General features: G+C 32.1%; 1 protein-coding gene and 1 long non-coding RNA gene across 2 annotated transcripts; one reads left to right on the top strand and one right to left on the bottom strand.

Moving 5' to 3' along the window:
• Window positions 1–1,539: 1,539 nt before the first annotated feature.
• On the bottom strand, window positions 1,540–4,526 carry LOC142168909 (uncharacterized). Its single transcript, XR_012698851.1, has 3 exons — window positions 2,954–4,526; window positions 2,333–2,463; window positions 1,540–2,050 (listed from the first exon to the last, which is right to left on the bottom strand). It is a non-coding gene; the product is annotated as an uncharacterized LOC142168909 (long non-coding RNA).
• Window positions 4,527–14,891: 10,365 nt separating this feature from the next.
• LOC107772417 (iridoid oxidase-like) lies at window positions 14,892–23,219 on the top strand. Its single transcript, XM_075230082.1, has 4 exons — window positions 14,892–15,133; window positions 17,002–17,378; window positions 18,843–19,447; window positions 22,394–23,219. Exons 2-4 carry the CDS (start codon window positions 17,078–17,080, stop codon window positions 23,006–23,008), a joined length of 1,521 nt encoding a protein of 506 aa, XP_075086183.1. The 5' UTR covers window positions 14,892–15,133; window positions 17,002–17,077; the 3' UTR covers window positions 23,009–23,219.
• Window positions 23,220–24,736: the final 1,517 nt, after the last annotated feature.

Here is a 24,736-nt window from a genome sequence, read left to right as displayed (position 1 = left end):
AGAAAGTCTAGAGGGGCTTTAAGCACAAAATGCAATAAAGAAACAAACTGAAAAATACACATGTGATGTAAAAAGAATAACAATAACTATATCCGCATAAAATAATTTTATGGCCAAGGATTAAAATAACTACAAATTAAGTGAAATTTAATGGAGTACAAACTATGTGAACTAAGTTAAACCATCTTATAGTTTTTTATTCAAAAGAAAAATATGAAGTTCTAAGTTTCAAATTAATTGACTAGTTTAATTATACTAAATTTCTAACCTATTGATACAAATGACTAACAAATTCATCAACAACCATTCCTTAACATTGACACATCGTTTTGCCAACTGTATTTATGTCTAGTGCTATCCTCTTTAAACCAGAGCCCCTTGGCATTGAAGACAGTGGCGGACCCAGAATTTTGTGCAAGCGGGTTCAATTTTAGAAGTGCATAACTTTAATCGTAAAATAGTTGTCAAGTGGGTTCAAATAAAATATTTATACAAAATTTACGCAGCTTTAATCGTAATTTATACAAATACACAGTATTATATTTTGACGAAGCGTTGTGCGTCCGCTGAGAGCATGCCTCAGTTCCTGCTAATGTAACACGGATGGAAACCACTCCCATGAATTCCTTTGACTAGTGTGTCCTCCAAATCTCATGCTGCACCTATATTAATGAATTCAGCGCGGGTGTCTACACACTAGATTTGGTCAATTCACCTAGGGTGCATCGACTAAAACCTTGAAATAGTATGGTTAGGTCCACACCCGCATCGAATAGCTGCACTTGACTCCATGTAACATAGATGCATGCACAAATGCGCTGCCTAAGCAAAGGGGAAATGCCCGGCCTATTCTGCACCTAATTTTAGGGTGTAAACACTCTTCAAGTGGGTCTTTAACAAAATTGAACAAAAGCATAGGAAGTTGGCATGACAAGCAAAGATAAGTCAATTGCTTGAGTTGTAGTGCAGTATCAAATCCATATCTAGGGCAATGCCTAAACCAAATAAATGACCACAGAATAGTACTCTTGGAGTAATTTGACAATCAAGAGAAAGAAAATTTGTTGATGTTGCAAAGGTTAATGCTCAACTAAGTAATGAAGAAAATATGAGCTAGAGCACTGCATTTTATCTGCACTAACTGACATTTTGCAAGTGATTCATGAAAGTGCAGGGGCTGAATTGTGATTTTTCTTTTCTTTTTCGCAGGAGTCGACTAATTTGAGTTCTAGTCGACTGGCTTTTCAGGAATCGAATGAAAAAGATAAATTGCAGAACGTAAATGACACAGTATGTTTTTATACTGGTTCGGATTCAGAGTGAATCCTACGTTTAAACCCCTTGGGTTTCAAGGGTGATCTCTTTCAAGTATGAAGTGACTTAGTACAGATAAGTTGATGTTGTTATACACCAACAATTTTTGTCACTCATTGTTCTTTCTATAATTGATACCAGTGTTCTTTTCTCTCTCTCTTCTCTTCTTTGTTACACAAGAAATCTAGAGCAGACTACAATGTTTTGTTTGAAGTAGAACAAAGAGATTGAAGTTGGTTTGATCAAAGTATATTCTCTTCAAGCATGGAACATATGTATATATATACTTCGTGAGGCCTTCTTGACTTTTGAATGACGTGAATCTTGAGAGATTACAAATCCAAGGGAGTTGATCTTTGAACAGAATCATAGATTGATTCTTTCCAAGAATAAAGTCAAGTTTCCGTTGATCTTCCTTGATTTGTGGTCTTGACAAGCTTTTCATCCGCCAGGCATATCTTTTCGTTACTTGAGTGATTTGCGATAGATCCCTTGATTTCTGGCTTTAATAATCTCCAGTGCAGTCCTTTGCGATCTTGTTTGCCTTTGATTTGGGACCTTTCTGTATTAGCTTCCGTCAATCATTTATCGAATCATTGATTGATTCTTCTTCCGTATCTCCGCTGCTTCTCTAATTATTGATTATTCCCTTGCATTGCTCCGGTAATAGATTATTTCCTTAATCTATTCTTGAATGGTATTGCTTCTTGATTCCTTTGTTTTATTCCTTGTACTCCTGCACCACATGTGATATATTATTTTTTTATCATTGAAACTCATAATTAGCAATTCATATGCACTCTCTACAAATATGTTGCAATATCTCAATGCGGTTAAGAATTACAGTGGCTTCCCATAGGCAACGAAACTACATTTTCCTGATTCTTCAACCACGATAGATGTTCAACATTTACTCTATTAGCACATATATTAAAGGGCAACCCGATGCACTAAGCTTCCGCTATGTGCGGGTTCGGGGAAGGGCCGGACCATAAAAGTCTATTGTACGCAACCTTACCCTACATTGAAGCAAGAGATTATTTTCACTGCTCGAACCCGTAACCTACTGGTCACACGGCAGCAACCTTGACCCAGAATAGTCTGAAATATGAACATCGCAACTTGTCCGAGGAGGCAGGACCACTGCATCTGAAAAATTTCAGCTCAACAGTAAGATTCTTTTAGTTTACACCCAAAAAACCAGTTCAGAAAAAACAAATCATTTCTAGGAGTAATATTCTTCTATTACATAACGATTCCCCCTTAATTGTAGCCTGCAGTTTGTACGGAAACATATTTTGAGTCAACCTCAAAGCGGAAAATAATCTTGTCCACCACAGCAGGACCACATCTTAGAAAGTATTTATATATAAGCCATCATAATAACACACGGCCTTTGAATTATATGAATTATGAAATACAAAATGATAGGACTATAATAAAATCTAATCAGACAATCGATAAAATTCAATCAGACAATTCGTCACATGTAATGTGCAACACATAAATACAGCAATACCCCACATTCAGATGTATAGAAACAAATACAATATAGAGGGAAGCCAATCTTTCGATGTCATTACTGGAAACAAATATAATCTCACTAGTGGGGTGTGGGGAGAGTAGTGTGTATGCATACCTTACCCCTACCCCAGGGTAGAGAGGCTGTTTCCAATAGACCCTCGACTCCTTCCCTCCAAGAACTCTCCACCTTGCTCTTGGAGTGACTCGAGCTCACAACCTCTTGGTTGGAAGTGAATATTATTCTTGCAGATGTTGGTCAGGGTGGGTAAAACTTGCATCAGTCCAAGAACATACCTCTCTAAGCTTCTCCAAATGTTAGGACCACCTCTATTATATATGCTATTTAGTACATCCCAAATGATATGTTAAACTAGCATTTCAGCATCAGTAATGTCTCATGCCATTGGCTTCACCTGAAACAAATCTGCTGAAGACATAAACACAGGAAGCCACATGACAAGATAAGTGCATTGCCTGAGTGTAGTTGAGTAAACAAGTCATATTGATTAGAAAATGCCAAACACAACTACAGGACCACCGGCGCTAGTTCTACTCTTGAAGTAATCTGAACAATCAAGAGAAACAACATTTGGCATCATTGTTGAGATTAGTTCTCAAATAAGCATATGAAGAAAATATCAGCTGAAGAACTACAGTTTTATCTGCACTAAGATAAAAATTGCAAGTGATCGATATGCACTTGGCTCTAGATTACTTTTTTTTTTAATATTGTAAACTCCACCCCTGCCCAGGATTCAAAAGGTTGCGATTGCCACTTTGCTTCCTTAATGACTCAAAGACCCGAGCTCATGGTTGGAGGTGGAGGGCCTATTTCCACTATGTTATCTTCCTTGTTGGCTCTACTTATAAATGTCTTATCGTGTTTCAATTCTGCAGTTAAGAATTAGGTTCCCTCCCATAAATAACGAATCTTGATTTTGGCGATTGTTCAAGATAACCAGATGATTTTCTCAACTCCAACAGCACAAGCATCATTTTCAAGATACACACCATCCCACAAAAGTTTTAAAGATGAACAATCCCAGCAACGTCCAAGGAGGCAGGACCACCGAGTTCATAATACTTCAACAGTAAGGTCCTATTAGTTTACATCCAAAACACCAGTGCAACAACAACAGCATACCCATATTATCCCAAATTGTTGGGTCTTGAGAGAGTAGTGTATACGCAAACCTTGTGAGGATAGAGAGACTATTTCCAATAAACCCTTGGCTCAGGACAAAACACCAGTGCAAGAAAAAACAAAATATTTTGAGCCTAGCATCCTCTTCTATTACACATTCCTTCCAGCTTAAGTCTAGCCTGCAGCTCGTACGGAAACATATTTTCAATCAACCACAAGACACAAGTCAATCTTGCAACCCCCCCCCCCCCCAACCTCACACCGTCACAATAATACATGATATTTGAATTTACTATAGAACTATAATAGTATTCAATCGAACAATCATTACATGACATGTGCACCACAAAAAACAACATATACCCTACGTTAAAACACACAATGAGACAATAAAAAAAACCTAGTGAAGCCGACATTTCACGCATATTACTGGAAGCTTATAATCCAGTCAATGCTTTCTCATATAGGTCAGCAAATCATAACCTTTGAACACATCATTTCAAAACTTCCACACGTATTGGGACCATACCATAGTGAACAGAGGATTTGAACTTAATGGATTCAAACTTTCAAAGTGCTCGACTCCAAGAGACAAGAAATACTTTATGATTTGTTTCCATCAACCTAACAGTTTGTTTGGATGGTTGTTATTCATTGTATCTTATTGTATTGTTATCTCAAAATAAATAATGTTTGTTTTGATTGTTTCCAACATCACCGTCATTAAAAAAAAAAAAAATTGTATAGTGGGTTCAATTGAACCTTCCTAAAGCTATACGTCCGTTCCTGACTAGGACCACTTATTTTATATCTGCCATTTTATTTTTCATATTTTTGGGCCATCTAATACTTCCTCTTTTTATTATGATAGATAAACTATACCACACTAATAAGATAAATTTCACAAATGGTCATATAACTATGATTGTTTTTTCACTGAAGTCATATAACTTTGTTTTCTCACACAAAAATTATATAACTATGACTTTTTTTCACCAAAGTCATATAACTATGTTTTCTCACACAAATATCATAAAATTTTTACTAACTCACACAAAAATCATAGTGATTGAAAAATATAATTTTTCAGTAATATTTTCTTATTTTGTGGTTATTTATTTTCTTATTTTCAGTCTAATAAATAATAATCCAATTAAAATGGGGATGAATAGTAAATCCTTCAAAACATGGTACTTCTATATTTTATTTTTCTTTTCAAGATTTTTATTCAAATTGATAACATTTTTATTTCAAGTGCTCTCTAATTATACCTTTTATTTCCTTATACTTTTGTCAGAATGCCTTTGTCATTCCGAACTAAGTTTCTTATGGGGGAAGAATTCACTTTTAGTATTATATTAACTTACATATATGGATATTGAGTCGGGCTGGGTTGGATCATTCCTATTTTAAGAGAAAAATATAAAATTAATTGACCGGCCGAAACTAATTACATATATATATATATATATATATATATATATATATATATATATATATATATATATATATATATATATATATATATATATATATATATATATATATATATATATATATATATATATATATATATATATATATAACGACTAAAAATATACTCATATTTCTCCTATTTTAATTGGATAATTATTTATTATATTGAAAAAAAATTAAAAAATGCAAAATAAGAAAATACTACCGAAAAATTTATTTTTCGACCACTATGATTTTTGTGTGAGTTAGTGAAAATTTTATGATTTTTGTGTGAGAAAACAAAGTTATACGACTTTGATGAAAAAAAATTATAGTTATATGATTTTTGTGCGAGAAAATAAAGTTATATGATTTTGATAAAAAAAATCATAGTTAGTTATGTGAGCACCTAATTTTTGACTATATTTAAAATTTTATCAGCTTCTACTATGTAAATATTTTCAGAATTTAATATATATGTTTTTAGCTTTCTTACACTTATACATATATATAGAAAAATTATTAATAATTTAAAAGGTCAATTATTACTATTAGTATTATTTTTATTATTATTTTTATCTTTATTTTTAAATAAAATGAATTAAAAAGCAAAAATAAATAAAAATTAATTATTATTTATTTTAAAAAATACAGATTTCGAATGGGAATTAAAAAATAAAAAAAGTAAAAATATAAAATTAAAAACTAAAAGTAAAAGTAGGTAGAAATTATTTAATAAAAAAAGTAAAAGAAAGTGAAAAATTAAAAAAAATAAAAGTAAAAGAATGTGCAAATTTAAAAAATGAAAAGTAAAATAAAGTTGGAATTAAAAAATAAAAGTAAGGGTATCTGATTGTTTTTTAAAAAAAAAAAGTAAAAGTAAGTGGGAAATAAAAAAAGAAAAGTAAAATAAGTGGGAAATAAAAAAAAAAGTAAAAAAAAGTGGGATTTTAAATATATTAAAAATAAAAAAAGTGAAAAATTAAAAAATAAAAGTAAAGGAAAGTGGGGAACTATTTCTTTTTTAAAAAAATAAGAAAAATGGCTAGAAATAGTTTTGCAGCAACTACTGCAAAAGGGAAGTCTTCTCCAAACTCTTTCCCGCATTTTACTCATTATCTTAAAAAAATATATGAAATTAAAAAGAAAGAAAAAAAATCATAGTAGTATAGGGTCTCCAATCCCTACCTGCGTTTTCCAACATAAGGGTCTTCACTCCCTAGTTGATAAGTTTTAGACATAGGGTCTCCACTCCCTAGTCTCTTTTCCAACATAGGGTCTCCACTCCCTAGTTGATGGTTTTAGACATAGGGTCTCCATTTCCTAGTTTGCTTTTCCAACATAGGGTATCCACTCCCTAGTTGATGTTTTTAGACATAGGGTCTCCACTCCCTAGTCGTTTTTTCAACATAGGGTCTCCACTCCCTAGTTGATAATTTTTAGACATAGGGTCTCCACTCCCTAGTCACTTTTCCAACATAGGGTCTCCACTCCCTAGTTGATTTTATTTTAGACATAGGATCTCCACTCCCTACTCGCCTTTTCCAACATAGGGTCTTCACTCCCTAGTTGATTTTATTTTAGACATAGGGTCTCCACTCCCTAGTCTCTTTTCCAACATAGGGTCTCCACTCCCTAGTTGATGTTTTTAGACATAGGGTCTCCATTCCCTAGTCTGTTTTTCCAACATAGGGTCTCCACTCCCTAGTTGATGTTTTTAGACATAGAGTCTCCACTCCCTAATCTGCTTTTCTAACATAGGGTCTCCACTCCCTAGTTGATATTTTTAGACATAGGGTTTTCACTCCCTAGTCGCTTTTCCAACATAGGATCTCCACTCCCTAGTTGAAGTTATTTTGGACATAGGGTCTCCACTCCCTAGTCGCTTTTCCAACATAGGGTCTCCACTCCCTAGTTGATAATTTTTAGACATATGGTCTCCATTCCATAATCGCTTTTCCAACATAGGGTCTTCACTCCCTAGTTGATGATTTTTAGATATAGGGTCTCCACTCCCTAGTTGATTTTTATTTTAGACATATGGTCTCCACTCCCTAGTCGCTTTTCCAACATAGGGTATCTACTCCCTATAGTCGCTTTTCCAACATAGGGTCTCCACTCCCTAGTTGATGATTTTCTAACATAGGGTATCCACTCCCTAGTTGATGATATTTTAGACATAGGGTCTCCACTCCCTAGTCTCTTTTCAAACATAGGGTCTCCACTCCCTAGTGGATGATTTTCCAATATAGGGTCCTCACTCCCTAGTTGATGATTTTTAGACATAGGGTCTCCACTCCCTAGTTGATGTTTTTAGACATAGGGCCTCCACTCCCTAGTCGCTTTTGCAACATAGGGTCTCCACCCCCTAGTTGATGTTATTGTAGACATAGGGTCTCCACTCCCTAGTTAATTTTATTTTTGACATAGTGTCTCCACTACCTAGTCGTTTTTTTCAATATAGGGTCTTCACTCCCTAGTTGATTTGATCTTAAATGTAGGGTATACCATTCCCCCGATATCTTTGCCAATATAGGGTATCCCATTCCCTGGCCATATTTTTCCAACATAAGGTACACCAATCCTTAGTTGAGACATCCTTTTTATAATAAAAGAACGCAATCCCAAAAAAAATGACATTTTCAGGATACACCACTCCCGACCTTTTATTGCTTTCAATAAAGAAGTAGTTTAGAATTTTGTTACAATAACTCACAAAATTTTTCTAGTGCAAACTGGGGCAAAAATAAATTCGTTCGATTGTTTGTTTTGGTGTCTGAGTAGGTTTTACCTCGAGGCACAAGGTTCGAGATGACCAAAATAAGAAGTCTCAATTCAGAATAAAAGAAAAGAAAAAAAATAAGTGAATCCAAAATGCAAAAGCAATTGAAAAGATGTGGAATGCTAAGACATGACTGAAACCACGAGCATTGGAGTCCCGTTTTGATTAGAAGAAGCTATAGAACAATGAACTAGAACCTACAACTAGCGAGCATCAAGGTTTAGATCATAGTCTGCATGAAGAACCATTCAAGACTCAAGATCAAGTTTCTCATGACTCATAGATAGGAATCTTATAACTCATAATTGATAGGCTTGTTTAGTTTCTTTTTTTATTTTATATAATAGCAGGACCGTGAACCGGAGCCTTGATGGAACCTCACTCGACTCCTCAACTTATCATTCCACCATTCTCCTTGAACTACATGCGACCTGATTCCCCTATAACCCAGGATATGTAGGCTGTCCAAAACCAGGACTCGGTTGCACCCTATCTTTTATTTCTTTTCCTTTTGAATAATGGTTTGGTCAAAAATTAGTCACGTGGCTCACCTAATCTTTGCCTAAAAACTCTTCATGTTTCCAAGCAAAGAGGGGCAGCTGTGAGCACCTAATTTTTTACTATATTTAAAATTTTATCACCTTCTACTATGTAAATATTTTCAGAATTTAATATATATATTTTTAGCTTTGTTACACTTATACATATATATATATATATATATATATATATATATATATATATATATATATATATATATATATATATATATATATATATAAATTATTAATAATTTAAAAGGTCAATTATTACTATTAGTATTATTTTTATTATTATTTTTAAATAAAATGAATTAAAAACCAAAAATAAATAAAAGTTAATTATTATTTAAAAAAAATCGGATGGGAATTAAAAAATAGGAAAAGTAGAAATATAAAATTAAAAAGTAAAAGTAAAAGTAGGTAAAAATTGTTTAATAAAAAAAGTAAAAGAAAGTGGAAAATTAAAAAAAAATAAAAGTAAAAGAATGTGGAAATTTAAAAAATAAAAAGTAAAATAAAGTTGGAATTAAAAAATAAAAGTAAGGGTATCTGATTTTTTTTTTAAAAAAAAGTAAAAGTAAGTGGAAAATAAAAAAAGAAAAGTAAAATAAGTGAAAAATAAAAAAAAAGTAAAAAAAGTGGGATTTTAAATATATTAAAAGTAAAAAAAGTGAAAAATTAAAAAATAAAAGTAAAGGAAAGTGGGAAATTATTTTTTTTTTAAAATAAGAAAAATGGGATATGAAAATTATTTTTAATTAAAAATAAAAAAATAAAAAAATAATAAAAAATAAAAATCTGAAAATTCCGAATTTTTTTCTATAAATAGAAGAGAAATGTGATGGAAAAAACAGGGAGAGAGAAAGGAAAAAATGGGGAGGAAGGAATTGAGAAAAATTTATTTTTCTTCTTCTAGGATAAGAAAATTTCTACTCGTGTCATTCTTTCTTCGGCTTTCTTTCGAAAAATCCAGCAGCTTCACCACCCCAAAACCACCAGCCCTTGACCACTTTTGAGCCATCATTAACCCACCAATCCGAAGGGTCCAGTTGAGAGCTATCCGATCATTGAGTGGTTGTAATTTAAATCCACAATCATCAATACAAAGGTTCACTTCTCTTTCTATTTTTTTTTCTCATTAATATTTTGGGTCACTTTATTTTAATTTAACTTTGAGTATGATATGATCGAGTTCGCATATGAGTATGCTAAGATTAATTTTTTCTCATGTTGAGTATTTGTTAAGATTAATTTATTGTTCTTTTTAGTAGTTCATATGGTTAATTTTATTGATGAATATGTATTAATTCGTTACTTTTCTTGTTTATTCAATGAAGTAATGACTTTCCATTTTAGCATGCCTTAGTTTCATTTTGATATCCTATCTTAGTGACTAAATTGATCCTGCCAGCATCTATCTTTTCCTGCCATAAATTTAGTCTAATTTCAAATATTGGTTAGCAGTAAAATTATAAGAGATTAGGTTGGGCCATGATTGGTGTAAGACTTTAATTGAACTTCCCTAGCGTATTTATGGGCTAATTATTGCACATGACCAAAAATAAATAAACATTCACAAGCTAGCCAACTTTTTCCATAATTAATTTACTTCATTTCCTCCATAACAATATACATACCTCATGACCTTACAATAATGTCAAAATTAGTAATTGAATAATATTCGAACACCATACCTTGATTTAGGCGCGATTAATAATAAATTATCGTGACTATGGGTACGGTTCATGTGGCATAGTCATGATATGTAAACCCCAATTCAAGTACGCGTTTCACGCGACTTGACCATAACTTCAAATAATAATAAAAATAAACATGTTGTAAATCGCGGGTGCGTTTCACGTGCCGCGTTTTGCAATGTGTACCAAAACGACAAGTGTGCGACATCGCGACTTGTTCAAATAAATTTCATAAATATTAAAAAGCGGTAAAAGACAAAAATGCACAATGGTTTAAAACATGTAATAAATCAGATAATTACGCCAAGTATTAATTGGTAAGCGACCGTGCTAAAATCACAGAACTCGGGAGTGCCTCACACCTTCTCCCAGGTTAACAGAATTCCTTACCCGGTCTTCTGTATTCGCGGACCAAAAATAAGAGTCAAATTTTCTCGATTTGGGATTCTAAAATAAATCGGTGACTTGGGACACCATAAATTAATCCAATTGGCGACTCTGAATAAATAAATAATCTCATTTCGAATAATGTTAATTAAATTGAAAAAATTCCCTATCCCTTATCCCCTCGGGAAAAAGGAGGTGTGACAAGTTATATGACCATTTGTGAAATTTATCCCACAATAATACCGACAAATTCTGGATAATAATTATCAGGAGAGAAGATCCATAGTACCAATAATATATTAGAGTGTAATTTTCATTAGGTAGGCCATTAATAAATGAGAAAGCAACAAATTAAAACGATCACCCATTATCAATTTTGATTTCAAATTGTCCTTATGCTGTGGTAGTCGTCATGAAGACAGTTGCATCAGACGTCATTTGATTGAAAAACCAGCGAAATATTTCTAAAAATTTCACTCAATAGATGCATTATCTAATACACATAAAACATCAAAATTTCGGACTAAAAATTCGCAAATTCAGTCAACACATATAATGTAGGGAAAAAATAAAGGAGAAAGTTAATGACCTTAGGGAGACAGCTAGCGCCACCTCAGAGGTGTCCGACGCTGCGGAATTTCAGCCACCGTAGATGGAGGTGAATCGCGAACATTACTGTTAGCAATTTTAGATTTTAAAATAAAGAAGTTAAACATATGAATGTTACGATAAAAAAGAAAATGAAAATGTAAAAGGGTAAGGACAAACGGGCTGCTTTTGGTGGGTCGGGTTTAGGCGGCAACAACCCGGACAAATGGTAAAATTTGAAAAACGAGCCTAAATAGTCTTTTATCCAACCGTTTAAACTAAAAATAATTGCAGATGTATAATATATGTATCATCTATGTATAATAATCATTATATAATTTATGTAAAATAAACAGTCAATACGACCAGTTATTATGTAAAAAATTTTATTTATTTCTTTTTGTCCAAATTCGAAAGAGTGGAGTATATTGTAAGATGGTATGCAATTCGATATTGGAATTTAAAACTCATGAAAGGGCATCTATGGTACAAATCAAAGGCCACTACAAATAATTAGGATGGAGGCATTGATGAAGTGCGAAGTTTTGAGTTTTTAATAAAATATTATAGAATTGATATAAGCACCTTAATGATAAATAAATACTGTGCATAATTTCTTTAACAAATTAACTTGTCTTAATTTTTAATATTTTCTTAATTTGTTAAGTAAAAATATTATTTGATTTGTCATAAATCTTGCTGCAACAAATATAACTAGGTAAATATTTATCAAAAGATAATTTTGACAGTTTTCTTTAATAAAGATTTACATGAAATTCTTTTCCTCTTAAAAAGCGTAGGAAAATAAAATGGATATAAAGCGTAAATTTATAGTTTTGTTTTCTTTCCTACAACCAATTAACGACACCTTAATCAACAAAAGTACACATCAAGCTCAAGGTCCCCCACCTTCTCCTGCCTTACCCCACTTAGTGAGGATATTTTTTCTAAAACTTATTCTTTTATATTTTAATTATTTAAAAAAAGATTAAAATTTTTTAAAAAAATGAAAAAATGATAAACGAGTAGAAAAAAAAAAAAAGAACAAGATCATGAACAATAATATTGTCATTTTTCCTGAACCCGGGTCAAACATATCACAATCTTTGAGAATATCATTTCTTTAATTTTCTATGATCATCCTTTTGGTGTATTATGCTCAATCCTATATATGCAATTTTTGTTTCATTGTGCACTGATTTTTTTAAATATATATTTCCTTTCTTTTGAGGAAATTGGTTAATCATTAGATTATAATTAGTATATTATAAGGTGACGATGATATCGTGGTCCAGGCTAATAAGTCCTCATCTCCCTCGTTGGGTACTTAAAAAAGAAAACAGCAATTTAGTTTGATTATGATCTATTAAACCTATATTTATATATATTATATTAAAAGTACGAATACTCTTAGCGAAATGTCGTTCGTCTTTTTTACCCTTTAAAAATATATTTCATGCTAGATACAATAGTCATTTTATTATTTTTCCTAATATAAGGAATAATCATTTAATTATTTTCCTTATATTTAGGAATTCAAAATTTAACTAAATTTTTTGTATTGAATTCTCCATTGTTTAAACTAGGTAAGACAATATAGTTGTAAAATAAAAGTAACACCCAAAAAAATTGAAGTAGGAAAGTTTCGTCCACTTGAACTCTTTTTAGATTTAGGAGTCATTATTCTTTGTATAGAATTATAACCAATTACTTATTAATAATTTTAGTAAAATAAAAGTTAATTAAAAGAGAATAAAAAACTACAAATGAAGTCTCGTGCACATGGAACTCCCTTATAGGTTTAGGAATTCTAATATTATAAAATAGTACTCTTTTAGCGTGAATATTTCAAAGGGTATTCACAATACACCTTACAACAAGTACCTTTAAAAAATAATTATAGGCTAAAAGTTTCTACTTTTCAATTTATGTAGTATACATTTGAAAAATATATCCGTAATTAATTACGAATAACAATAATATCTACAAATAAGCTTACAAATGACAAGACTGCCTTTTGAACTATAATTCGTTATAGTGAATAATATAATGTACATCAATTTCTTTTGTAAACTTATACATGTTAGAACACAAAACCAATTAGATAAATGAAATAAAGATAAGATACTAAAATATATATATCGAAATTATTAGTAAATAATTGTACGTATTTCTTTAAGGTAATTATAAGTTTATTGACTTTTAGCACAAATAATGTTATTTAGGTCTGTAATTTAGATACTAAAAATCAATATGTTATGCTATTTTAGATCAATATCATTACATGAAATATACAGGTTTGGTGGGTTCAGGGTCCAACGACCGGATCGATTACGAGTTATCTCCTAACCCGATTTTTCTTTGTCGATACATTTATTATTTTCTTTCAAGTACCTATACTTTTTATTATTAATATATATTTATCGATCTTATTATATTATAATTATAAAAGCGGGAAACTCCAATACAAAATATTGATAATCTTTTCACCTTTAAAAACTAATTTCACATTAAGTAAAATTATCATTTAATTAGATTTTTAATATTTAAGACTTTAAAAGTAGCTGTTGTATTATGCTTTTATAATAGTAATTTATTCTTTTCTAATTTATCGGAAGCAATTCATATAGAAAAACTTGCATATTTTGCTTGGGAGAAAGAAAAAACCCGTCTTATGTCAGCTACCTAACCATGTTTGTATTTTCTAGAATGAACTTAAAAAAACAAGAATTAAAAAGAATGAACTTGAAAATAATTTTCCAGAAAAAAAAAATTAAAAATATGTTTACATCTTCAAAGGCTATGTGTTTTTGCTCTTAATATTTACGTAAAATTTTAAAAACATTATCATCGAGATAGGTACAAGATTGGTACTTTAAAAAATGGGTATCAAAAATTTTGCCGAATTAATTACATAATGATATCTCAAACAAATTTATAATGAGGTAATCTATAGCAAAAGTAATTAACCAAAAGACACGATTGGCTACTTTGCATGCTAAAGTAAATTGTTGAAGTGATTAGCCATTGTGTGTAAGTCATCCGCAGCAAAGGCGGGCCTATGCTCGGAGAAGAGGGGTCACCGGGTTCGGTTAACTTCGACAAAAATTCTAAATATATAAGTGTATATATATTAAAAACGGTCATATATTTTGCTTGAAACTATTAAAATCAAAAGTTAAAGGGGGCCACTGGTTGAGCAGTTCGCTCATTTACTCTCGCCACCTTCAAATCGTGAGACCGCCTCTAAATTACATAGAGTTATTACTTAACTATATATGGTATTTCTTTTATAAAAAATGAGGTAAAAAATAAGTACATAAATTATAAAAGTAGATATTGAACTAAAGAATGAAGATGCCATGCTTGTCTTCATTACAATGGACAAACTTCATAGTTAATTGATTACTGGGATTGCAACTGTAGTTTAATTGTCTTTATAAATACTCCCATTGGCTAAACACAGAATTGCAGATCACTCAAATAGATTCCTCAATCTTTGCCCTTTAGGATCTCAAAAAATACGCCACATTTAATTACTATTTGAGAAAAACTCTCCACATCAGATTTCAGAATTAATTCTTCTTTCTTCACCTTTGTTTAATCAACAATCTTTTCTGGAAGTTCAAATTCATTCTGGAATTAACAGGTAGTCAGCTCTTTGGAGGAAAGCTCAAGGTGGTTGGTTATTCAAGAAGAGGTATTAAAGCATAATTGAATTAGTATAGTAGGAATTAAAATTCTTTGATGTTCTTAATTTTCTATATGAATGGGAGCCTTGAAGCAACGGTAAAAGTTGCCGCCATGTGATCAGTGGCGGAGCCACCTTATAGGAAGGGATGTCATACTATGTATTGACTCCCCTTAATTTTTTGGTATGTTTATTTTTATATATTTTGACACCCTTTAATGAAAATTCTGGTTCCGCCACTGCATGTGACCTATATGTCACGGGTTCGGACCATAAAATTAACCATTAATGCTTGCATCAGGGTAGACTGCATATATCATAATCTTCAAAGTACGTCCTTTTCCCGAACCCTGCATAAACGTGGAATGCTTTGCCCTTTTAATTTTCTGTGTGAACTTTTATTTGTGTTTCTCGTAAATTACAAGATTTCCTCTTCTATTCATCTAGAAAAGGTAAAATCAAAATCACATCTTCTTGATGTTTGGTAATAGCACTACATGAAATTAGCTTCTATCATTCCATTTGAATTCAAGAAATTATTTTACTCACTTCACCTAAATTCGTGCAGTTTTTTGTTAGAAGAATTAATTAACTATCCTCCCATGCTATAGCTTCAAGATTTTTTAGTTTTTCGTTCTATGTTTGGTACTCGTATATCTATATTCACATTACGTAACCCTTATTAGCAACCTACTACCAAGATCTTTTCAATTTTTAGTGAACTCAAAATCGATATCTCTTATTAAGGATGGAGGGATATTACACATCCCACCCTCTTTTATATGCAATTCTTGCACTCGTTTTCCTTTGCTTTCAAAGAAACTGACCTAGGTTTTGTCGTTTGTCATCAAGTGGCAGTATCCATTTTGCTTTCTCAATCACTTTATTCATTTAAATTTCACCAACTTGATTCTAAAAATCTTTAATTAACCACCTGTTGACGAAACTAGATCTTGTGGATTCTTGCTTCCATTTACGTGTCAAAGTTGGAAACTTTTCTCCAAATAATTTTTTTCCATTAAATAGTGACTATTTTTCTATTACATTTTAAATAGCAGCTAAATTTTAATAGTCAACATAAAAAGTGTTCATTCCAACTAATTTTTTCTGTTAAAATAGCACGGGTTAACCAGTTTTCGGATTGTTAATTGAAAAATAGCTAGCGTTTGCAAAGTCATTTAAAAATAGTCACTATTTTGCTGCAACACGGAAAGTCCCATCATAATATACTATAGATTGGTACACATGTGTACGAAATTCCAATATATTATGTTGGAACTCCATCACACGGAAAGTTCCAGCATAATATACTAAAGATTGGAGCACCTGTGTATGAACTTCCAGCATATTATGCTGGACCAGTATATTATGCTGGAAGTCCAGTATATTATACTGGAACTCCAGTATATTGTGCTGGAATATTTTTCGAATTTGAATAGTGTTTTCGTTCAAATTTATCTTTACATGAAAAGTAGCTAAATTTCGATTATTTTTGAAACTGTGACTATTTTTCAATTATCACTTGTAAATCTCGATATTTTTGAATTTCACCCATTTTTTCTCCCTTCATCCCACAAGCCCAAAAACCAAGTCCCCAATCCAAACCAACAAAAAAAAAGGAAGAAAGAAAGGAAAAGAAAAGACTTTATTTTTTACTGTATCATTTTATGTGACACTCTTTAAAATATATATATTTTTTCATATTAAACAAAAAATTTAACTATAAATATCATATTTTATCCTTCATGTTATGATTTTATAGCCATAAAATTTCATTACTTATTTAAGATCATAAGTTCCAAACTATTTCTTCTTTTCTTTAATGAGGGAGTATTCTTTTTTTCTTTAACCCTGATCTTACTTCCTTTGATATGCAGGTTGTTGAAAAAAAGTTAAGGAGACCTTTTTTGTGCTAAACAACCATTTTGATTCTTGTCAAAACAAACAAAAGCAATGGAGTGTGAAATTTTAGGGTTGATCCTACTCTTACTTGTATGGATTGCATGGGCAATGGTGACTGAGAGAAGACAACGGCGGTTGGAAGAATTAGGGCAGTTGCCACCAGGACCAAGGTGGTGGCAGCTAGTGACAAACATTTTTCAATCAGGTTTTGCACCTCATGTCTCATTTGCAAAATTAGCCACCAAATATGGTCCTATAATGACACTTTGGTTAGGTTCAATGAGCACAGTCGTAATTTCTTCCAATGATGTTGCACGTGAAATGTTCAAGAACCATGACATGGTGCTTGCAGGTAGGAATTTATTTTTTAAGTGCCAGCATATTTTATATACTTAGACACTCGAATTAAGGGTCTATTCTAACTCAGCACAACACATGATGAGGTATTCCTATTAGATATTTGATTTCTTTTTTTGAGGACATTTTGGAAAAATAGCTCTTGATCTTTTTCCGAATGGAGCAAGTCTTTTGTTTAACGGAGCGGGTCTTGTTTTTAATTAATTGGGTTCTTTTTCAGAGTCTTACTTTTGTTTGTTATAACAAGTCAAAATGCATAGTTTACCCATCAATCTTGAAGCGAAGTCCCTGTTACATACCTCTCTTTCACGGGAACATTTTACACTCAACCTTTCAAAAGTGTGTCTAAGACACTACTTTTGACCAGATAGCACTTGCGTGTTTACACACAAAAAAAGTACGTGAAGTCCGTAAAAAATCCCATTTTTTGTCTTCTCTCCCCACAGGAACCCCTCCCCCTCCCCCTGGCCTTCTTCCTCAGACCACCCTCCCCCTCATCTTCTTCCCCAAATAGAATTTTTGAAAGAACATAAATTTTTAGATCTAAAATTGAGCGATTTTGGTTGGTTTATTGTCCAAATTTTGTGAAAATTATTTATTTGTGATAGATTTAAAAGTTTTAACAGTAGTATTGATGGTTTGGTGAAAACATCTAAAATCCACCATTGTTGGGGGTCGAAAAAAGCTTGAAAATTCAATTGAGTCTTGTTGATTATTGGGTTGTTGTATTCAATTTGTTGCTCGATTATTTTCGACTAGTTATTTAGATAGTATGGTTGAATTTTGGTGTTGTTGAAAACTTTCTTACAAACACCTATGGTAGAAGCAACAATGGTGCTTAAGATAGAAAATGGGAAGATGAAGAAGATGGGTTTTAATTGTAATTTCTAATTTTTTTTTTCCTTTTTAAAGTCATTGATACGTGTCACGACCCTATTAGGGTGTGACTTTTATGTTATCTGAAAAATTGGTCAAGCACAAAAGTGGTGTGTCTTAAACACACTTTTGAAAGGTTGAATGTATAAAAGGTTTTCCGTGAACATGAGATGTGTAACAGGAATTTTGATGCAGATGGGTAAATTATGTATTTAGAGTTATAACAAAGGCTTATGTATGATGTATATATAAAGGAGGTGACATATTTTAAACGGTTAATTTATTTACGTAATAGGCGCTTGAGAACACGCGCAGAAGCTTTTCAAAGGTTTGATCCCTGAAAATGTTTAACAGGGACAGATTATCATGTATTCAAGTGCTCAACTTGAACAAGCTTAGGTTCAAGTGTCTAAATAAATATACTAACAAGTTTAAGAAGTAGTTGTTCATGTATTCGCCTTTTTAAAATAACGGTGATGACAACTTGTACATCTCTTTTTTTGCTTAAATTTGAACACTAGTCTCCTATATATTGTCTCCACCCGCTTCATTAACCGCTACACCATACTCTTCGGTACTGCAGGTAGGAAAATTTATGAAGCCATGAAAGGAGATTTTGGCAATGAGGGTTCACTCATCACTAATCAATACGGACCACATTGGCGTATGTTAAGAAGATTAAGCACGAAAGAGTTCTTTGTTACGAGTCGTCTCGACGTAATGAGAGGTACACGTACAAAATGCATTGATCAAATGGTGAAATTCATTGGAGATGCAGGAAACTCTGGTACTACTTCCATTGATGTGGGGAGGTTTTTCTTTTTAATGGCTTTTAACCTAATTGGAAACCTCATGTTTTCAAAAGATTTATTGGATCCAAAATCAAATAGAGGTGCAAAGTTCTTTTACCATGCAGGGAAAGTTATGGAATTTGCAGGAAAACCTAATATGGCTGATTTTTTCCCTATTTTGAGATCCATTGATCCACAAGGTATTAGGAGAAAGACACAGTTTCATGTGAAAATGGCATTTGATATAGCTGGTGGATTTCTTAAAGAAAGAATGGAAGATATGAAAAATGATGAAGAAATGAAGAAGGATTATTTAGACGTGCTTCTTCAATATCGTGGTGATGGTGTGGAGGGTCCTTCGAAGTTTTCCTCTCGAACAATCAATGTCATTCTTTTCGTAAGTGTTCTCTATCCCTCTATATGCTTAATATTTGTTGAATTTAAAGTATATATACTGATAATGCAAAGATTTTTACTTTATTAGCCAGGGTTAGATATATCTTACGGCAAGCGGTGTCATGCACGTCACATCGTTTCGTCAATTATTTTTTATTAAATATGTATATATAGATATTATACAAAAGGTATAAATATAGAAAATGACATCGCTTGTTATTATAGTGATTTATTCATTAGTCTATTTCTTCAAATGTTGATACATACCACTAACCAAAAAATTTGCGCACGCTACTGCTATCAGTGTATTTAGTGGGCGTTTGGAAATAATAAATGTAAAATTCCAAAAAAAAGTGAAAAACAAATTTCAAGTAAAAATGGTATTTGAAAATTAGAATTGTGTTTGGACATGAATATAATTTTGGGTTGTTTTTGAAATTTTGTGAGTGATATGAGTGAAAATTTTGAAAACAGCTTTTTGGAATTTTTCATTTTCGAAAAATTCCAAAATTCATCTTCAAGTGAAATTTGAAAATTTTATGGCCAAAACATTGATTTCCGAAAATAAGTGAAAAGTTTTTGGAAAAAAGTGAATTTTTTTTTATGTCCAAACGGGCTCTTAATATGTTATAGCAAGAAGTCCTTTTTTCAAGTTATCGTTCCTACTTATTTATGAACGGGTAGCTCTAGTCATGTTTTAAATGACTCGATAGTGTAAAATATTCTACGGTATCAAAGTATTTAAGTTAAACTCAATTTTTTTATGAAGCTCTTTACTTTTATTTCTTTGAATAATTAGAGTAACCTAACCAGCAATATGGTAGTTTGGTCGTTACAAAATGGAGTTCTTTTTCATGATCAATGATTTAAATATAGTTGACAATATACCGCAATTGATCTTTTCAAAGATTTGGTGAAAAGCACATTTTGCCTACGGTTTGGTTGTTTTAGATTTCTACAGATCACACCAAAATGGTTGTTTGAAATATTTCCTTGATCTTTATATTGTTGGTGTCCAACCACCAAATCGTACGGCAAATCAATATTGTTCATTAAACTATACTTCCTATGGTGATTCTATTAAAGTTGGATTGAAAAACAAACGGTTCCAATCAACTAATTGACTAAATTGGAATGGAACTCACAGACAAAATAAAATTGAATTTAAACCTATCTTGGACTAAGTAATGATAACCTCAGCGGATAATTCTTGGTTCATGACCAAAAAAAAAAAAAGAAAAGAAAAGAAAAAGTTTGATGTAATCTAACTTTGTACAAAAAGTATAATACATTATAGGTGTACATAACAACAACAACAACAACCAAGTATAATCGCACTAGTGGAGTCTAGAGAGATAGTTTGTACGCAGACCTTACCCCTACCCTGGGGTAGAGAGGCTGTTTTCGATAGACTCTCGCTTCCCTCATTCCAAGAACTCCCCACCTTATTCTTGGGGTGACTCGAACTCACAACCTCTTGGTTGGAAGCGGAGGGTGCTCACCACTAGAGTAACTCACTCTTGTCTATGGGTACAGAAATTAAAGTAAAATAGAAAATAATGCTTGAAAAAACTCAAGAAACTTAAAACGGCAAAGAGCCAAATATACCCCTCTACTTTCGAAAATGGTCTAAGAATACCCCTCGTTATACTATTGGGTTATCTATACCCCTGCAGTCATACTTTGGGTTCAAATATACCCCTCATTTAAACGAAGGGACACGTGTCATCATCCTGTTGGTCAATTCTAAATATCTCCTAATTAATTAAAAAGACCCATTACTCATACCCGAAAAGCAATTTTTTAAAGCAATTATTTTTTGTAAAAACTGGAAAAAAATTGAAATTATTTTTACTAAAAACTGAAAAAAATGAAATTATTTTTTTTCCAGTTTTTACAAAAAAACTGCTTTAGAAAAAACTGAAAAATATTTTCTAAAATAATATTTTTGTAAAAACTGAAAAAGAAAAGCTGAAAATCAATTTTCTAAAGCAATTGTTTTTGTAAAAACTGAAAAAAAACTGCTTTAGAAAAAGCTGAAAAATATTTTCTAAAATAATATTTTTGTAAAAACTGAAAAAGGAAAGCTGAAAATCAATTTTCTAAAGCAATTGTTTTTGTAAAAACTGAAAAAAACTGAAATATTTTTTACTAAAAACTGAAAAAAATGAAAATATTTTTTTTCTAGTTTTTACACAAAACTGCTTTAAAAAAAGCTAAAAATATTTTCTAAAACAATATTTTTATAAAAACTGAAAAAAACTAAAAAGCAATTTTCTAAAGCAATGTTTTTTCAGTTTTTAGTTAAAAATATTTCAGTTTTTTCCAGTTTTTAATTGCTTTGGAAAATTGCTTTTCAGTTTTTTTTTCAAGTTTTTACAAAATTATTGTTTTAGAAAATATTTTTCAGTTTTTTTAAAGCATTTATTTTTTGTAAAAACTGAAAAAAAATATATTTCGTTGTTATCAGTTTTTAGTAAAAAATATAATTTAGTTTTTTCCAGTTTTTACAAAAAAAATTATTTTTCGGGTATGAGTAATGAGTCTTTTTAATTAATTAGGAGATATTTAGAATTGACCAATAGGATGATGACAGGTGTCCCTCCGTTTAAATAAGGGGTATATTTGAACCCAAAGTATGAATGCAGGGGTATAAATAACCCAATAGTATAACAAGGGATATTCTTAGACCATTTCCGAAAGTAGAGGGGCATATTTGATCCTTTGCCGATCTTAAAATAGTTGGCTTACTGGTCTATTTAAAGGAGATGTTCACAAATAAACTTATTTTTTATGCTTTATTTACTGGTGTTCCCTAAGAAGTTCCAAATTCTCTTAATTGGCGGTATAAAATTTTTCGTAAATATTACACGCTCTTCATGTTGAAAACATAATTGAATAAATAAAAACGTGTTCTCTCTAACTCTTACTGGTCTATCGTTATCAGGAGATGTTCACAGCAGGGACAGATACAACAACAAGCACGTTAGAATGGGCAATGGCGGAGCTTCTCCACAACCCTAACACTCTCCAAAAAGTCCAAGTTGAGCTAAGAAGAGTCATCAATCCCACAAGGAAGTTAGAAGAAGAAGACTTGGACAAACTCCCATACTTAAAAGCAGTGATCAAAGAAACCCTAAGGTTACACCCTCCACTTCCATTCTTAGTTCCACACATGGCAATGGATTCTTGTACCATGTTAGGGTATTACATACCAAAAGAAACCCAAGTTCTTGTTAATGTTTGGGCTATTGGTAGGGATCCAACGACTTGGAAAAACCCTTTAAAGTTCAAGCCAGAGAGATTTTTGAAACCTAACATGGTTGATTATAAGGGTCAGCATTTTGAGTTTATACCATTTGGTTCTGGTCGAAGAATGTGCCCTGCAATTCCACTCGCTTCTCGTGTGTTGCCATTGGCTTTAGGGTCAGTTTTGCAAAAGTTTGATTGGGTTTTAGCTGATGGAGTTAAGCCAGAAGATTTGGACATGAATGAAAGAATGGGAATTACTTTAAAGAAAGCTATTCCATTGAAGGCTATACCTATTGCATACAAAGGGTAACAAGGAATACTCACTTGAATTAAAGAAAACACTTCAATGTGTAGATAAGGCTAATGCTAAGATACTATATTGTGATGAGAAAAAAGCCTGTGTAAAAAGAACCCACCCCCCCCCCCCGCCCCCACCCCAAAAAAAAATAAAATAAAGAGAAGTTGCAGCGTAAATTGTAAATGTCTTTCTTTGAGCACGAAATGCAGTGTTTTTGGCTTAATTTTGGGATGTCGTTATATACATTTATATGCATATACCAGATGCCCATGTTGTCAAACAAAGAGAGCTATGTATAAGGGTAGCCCGATGTACAAGGCATTTTGTGTTCTTGCGGTTCGGGGAAAGGCCGTACCCCAGGGATATGATGTAGACATTCTACTCTAATGCAAGCATTAGTAGTTGCATTTACGGCGATCTCGTGAGTTATAGGTCACACGGAAACAATTTTACCATTGCTCCAAGCCTCCCCTCAAAGAGAGCTATGTATATGTATTGTAAATATCTAATTTTTGCTCTTTTCATTTCTCCTACATTATATTATTTTTAGGTTTGTTGTGTGTGTTTATAGAATTTAGCATTAGATTATTAATTAATTTATTAAGGGGTTTAAAGGTTTGGATTAATGCCATTTTTAGTTGAGTTATACACAAATCAGGCCTAATTCTTTTAGCCCAATTTGACCGATCCAGTCCAATTGTTGGCTTGCCATGACCCGGATCAAAACGACGTAGTTTCATAATAAAATTACGTTGCATTGTTTAATGAATAGGCAAATTTTAGGGATTTGAAAGGCAATTTGAGGTCGGATTGAGTAATTCTTGTATGATTGAACTCGTCATCAAATGGGTGTTCGGATTATGTTATTTTGGTTGGGTTCCGAGATGTGAGCTTGAGGTTGACTTTTTGAGTTGACTTTTTATTTCTCTTTAAAGATCGTAACTTTATTGTTCAGAATAGCTTCCTATAGTTTATATTTATGGTATGAAGTTGTTTTGGCTAGATTCGAGCCGTTCGGAATTGGATAATCGAGGAAAAGGCCGACTAGTGGATTGAGTTAGCGTGTTTTGAGGTAAGTGTCTTGCCTAACTTTGTGTGGGGGAAATACCCCTTAGGATTGGTGTTGGTTTGTGTTAATTGTGATATGTAAAAGACGTGTACATGAGGTGACGAGTGTGTACATGGGCTAAATGTGAAAATTGATTGATTTTAGCTATGTAGATTCCTTTCATGCCTTAATTGAGTTACCTTAACATGGTATATTCATCATCATTAGTCTATATTCACATGCTCTACTTGTCTTATGTCTTACTTGTTAATTGTCTTTACATGTTTAGTTGAAGTATTGTTTCCTCTATTCTTTATTCATTATTTAACCGTTGAGTTCTTCAATTGAAGTTGTTATTCTTGGAATATCTTTTTGTTGAAATTGGTATAGAGTTATGAAGGACATGATTTACATTGAGGCAAAGTTGTAAAGTTGTGAAATACTATTTTGTTGAGTTATTCATATTCGGTTGTTATTGTTGAGAGTTTTTGCATATTATGGTTGAGCCATGGGCTATTTATTGTGAAAACACTATTATGGTTGGTTTCTTAGCAAGTTGTGATATTGGGCACTTGAGGTGCGATTTGTGATACATTGTGATATTAATACGCATATTATAACGACCCATTCGGTCGTTTCGATCATATGCATTATGTTCAGCTATTTAAAGTCTTGAGCAGCATTGTACGATG

This window comes from Nicotiana tabacum, chromosome 2 (assembly GCF_000715075.1).
Source record: "Nicotiana tabacum cultivar K326 chromosome 2, ASM71507v2, whole genome shotgun sequence".
In the NCBI taxonomy this organism is placed as follows: Eukaryota; Viridiplantae; Streptophyta; class Magnoliopsida; order Solanales; family Solanaceae; genus Nicotiana; species Nicotiana tabacum.
The sequence above is the reverse complement of the archived record's forward strand: the minus strand, read 5'-3'. Positions and strand labels throughout refer to the sequence as shown.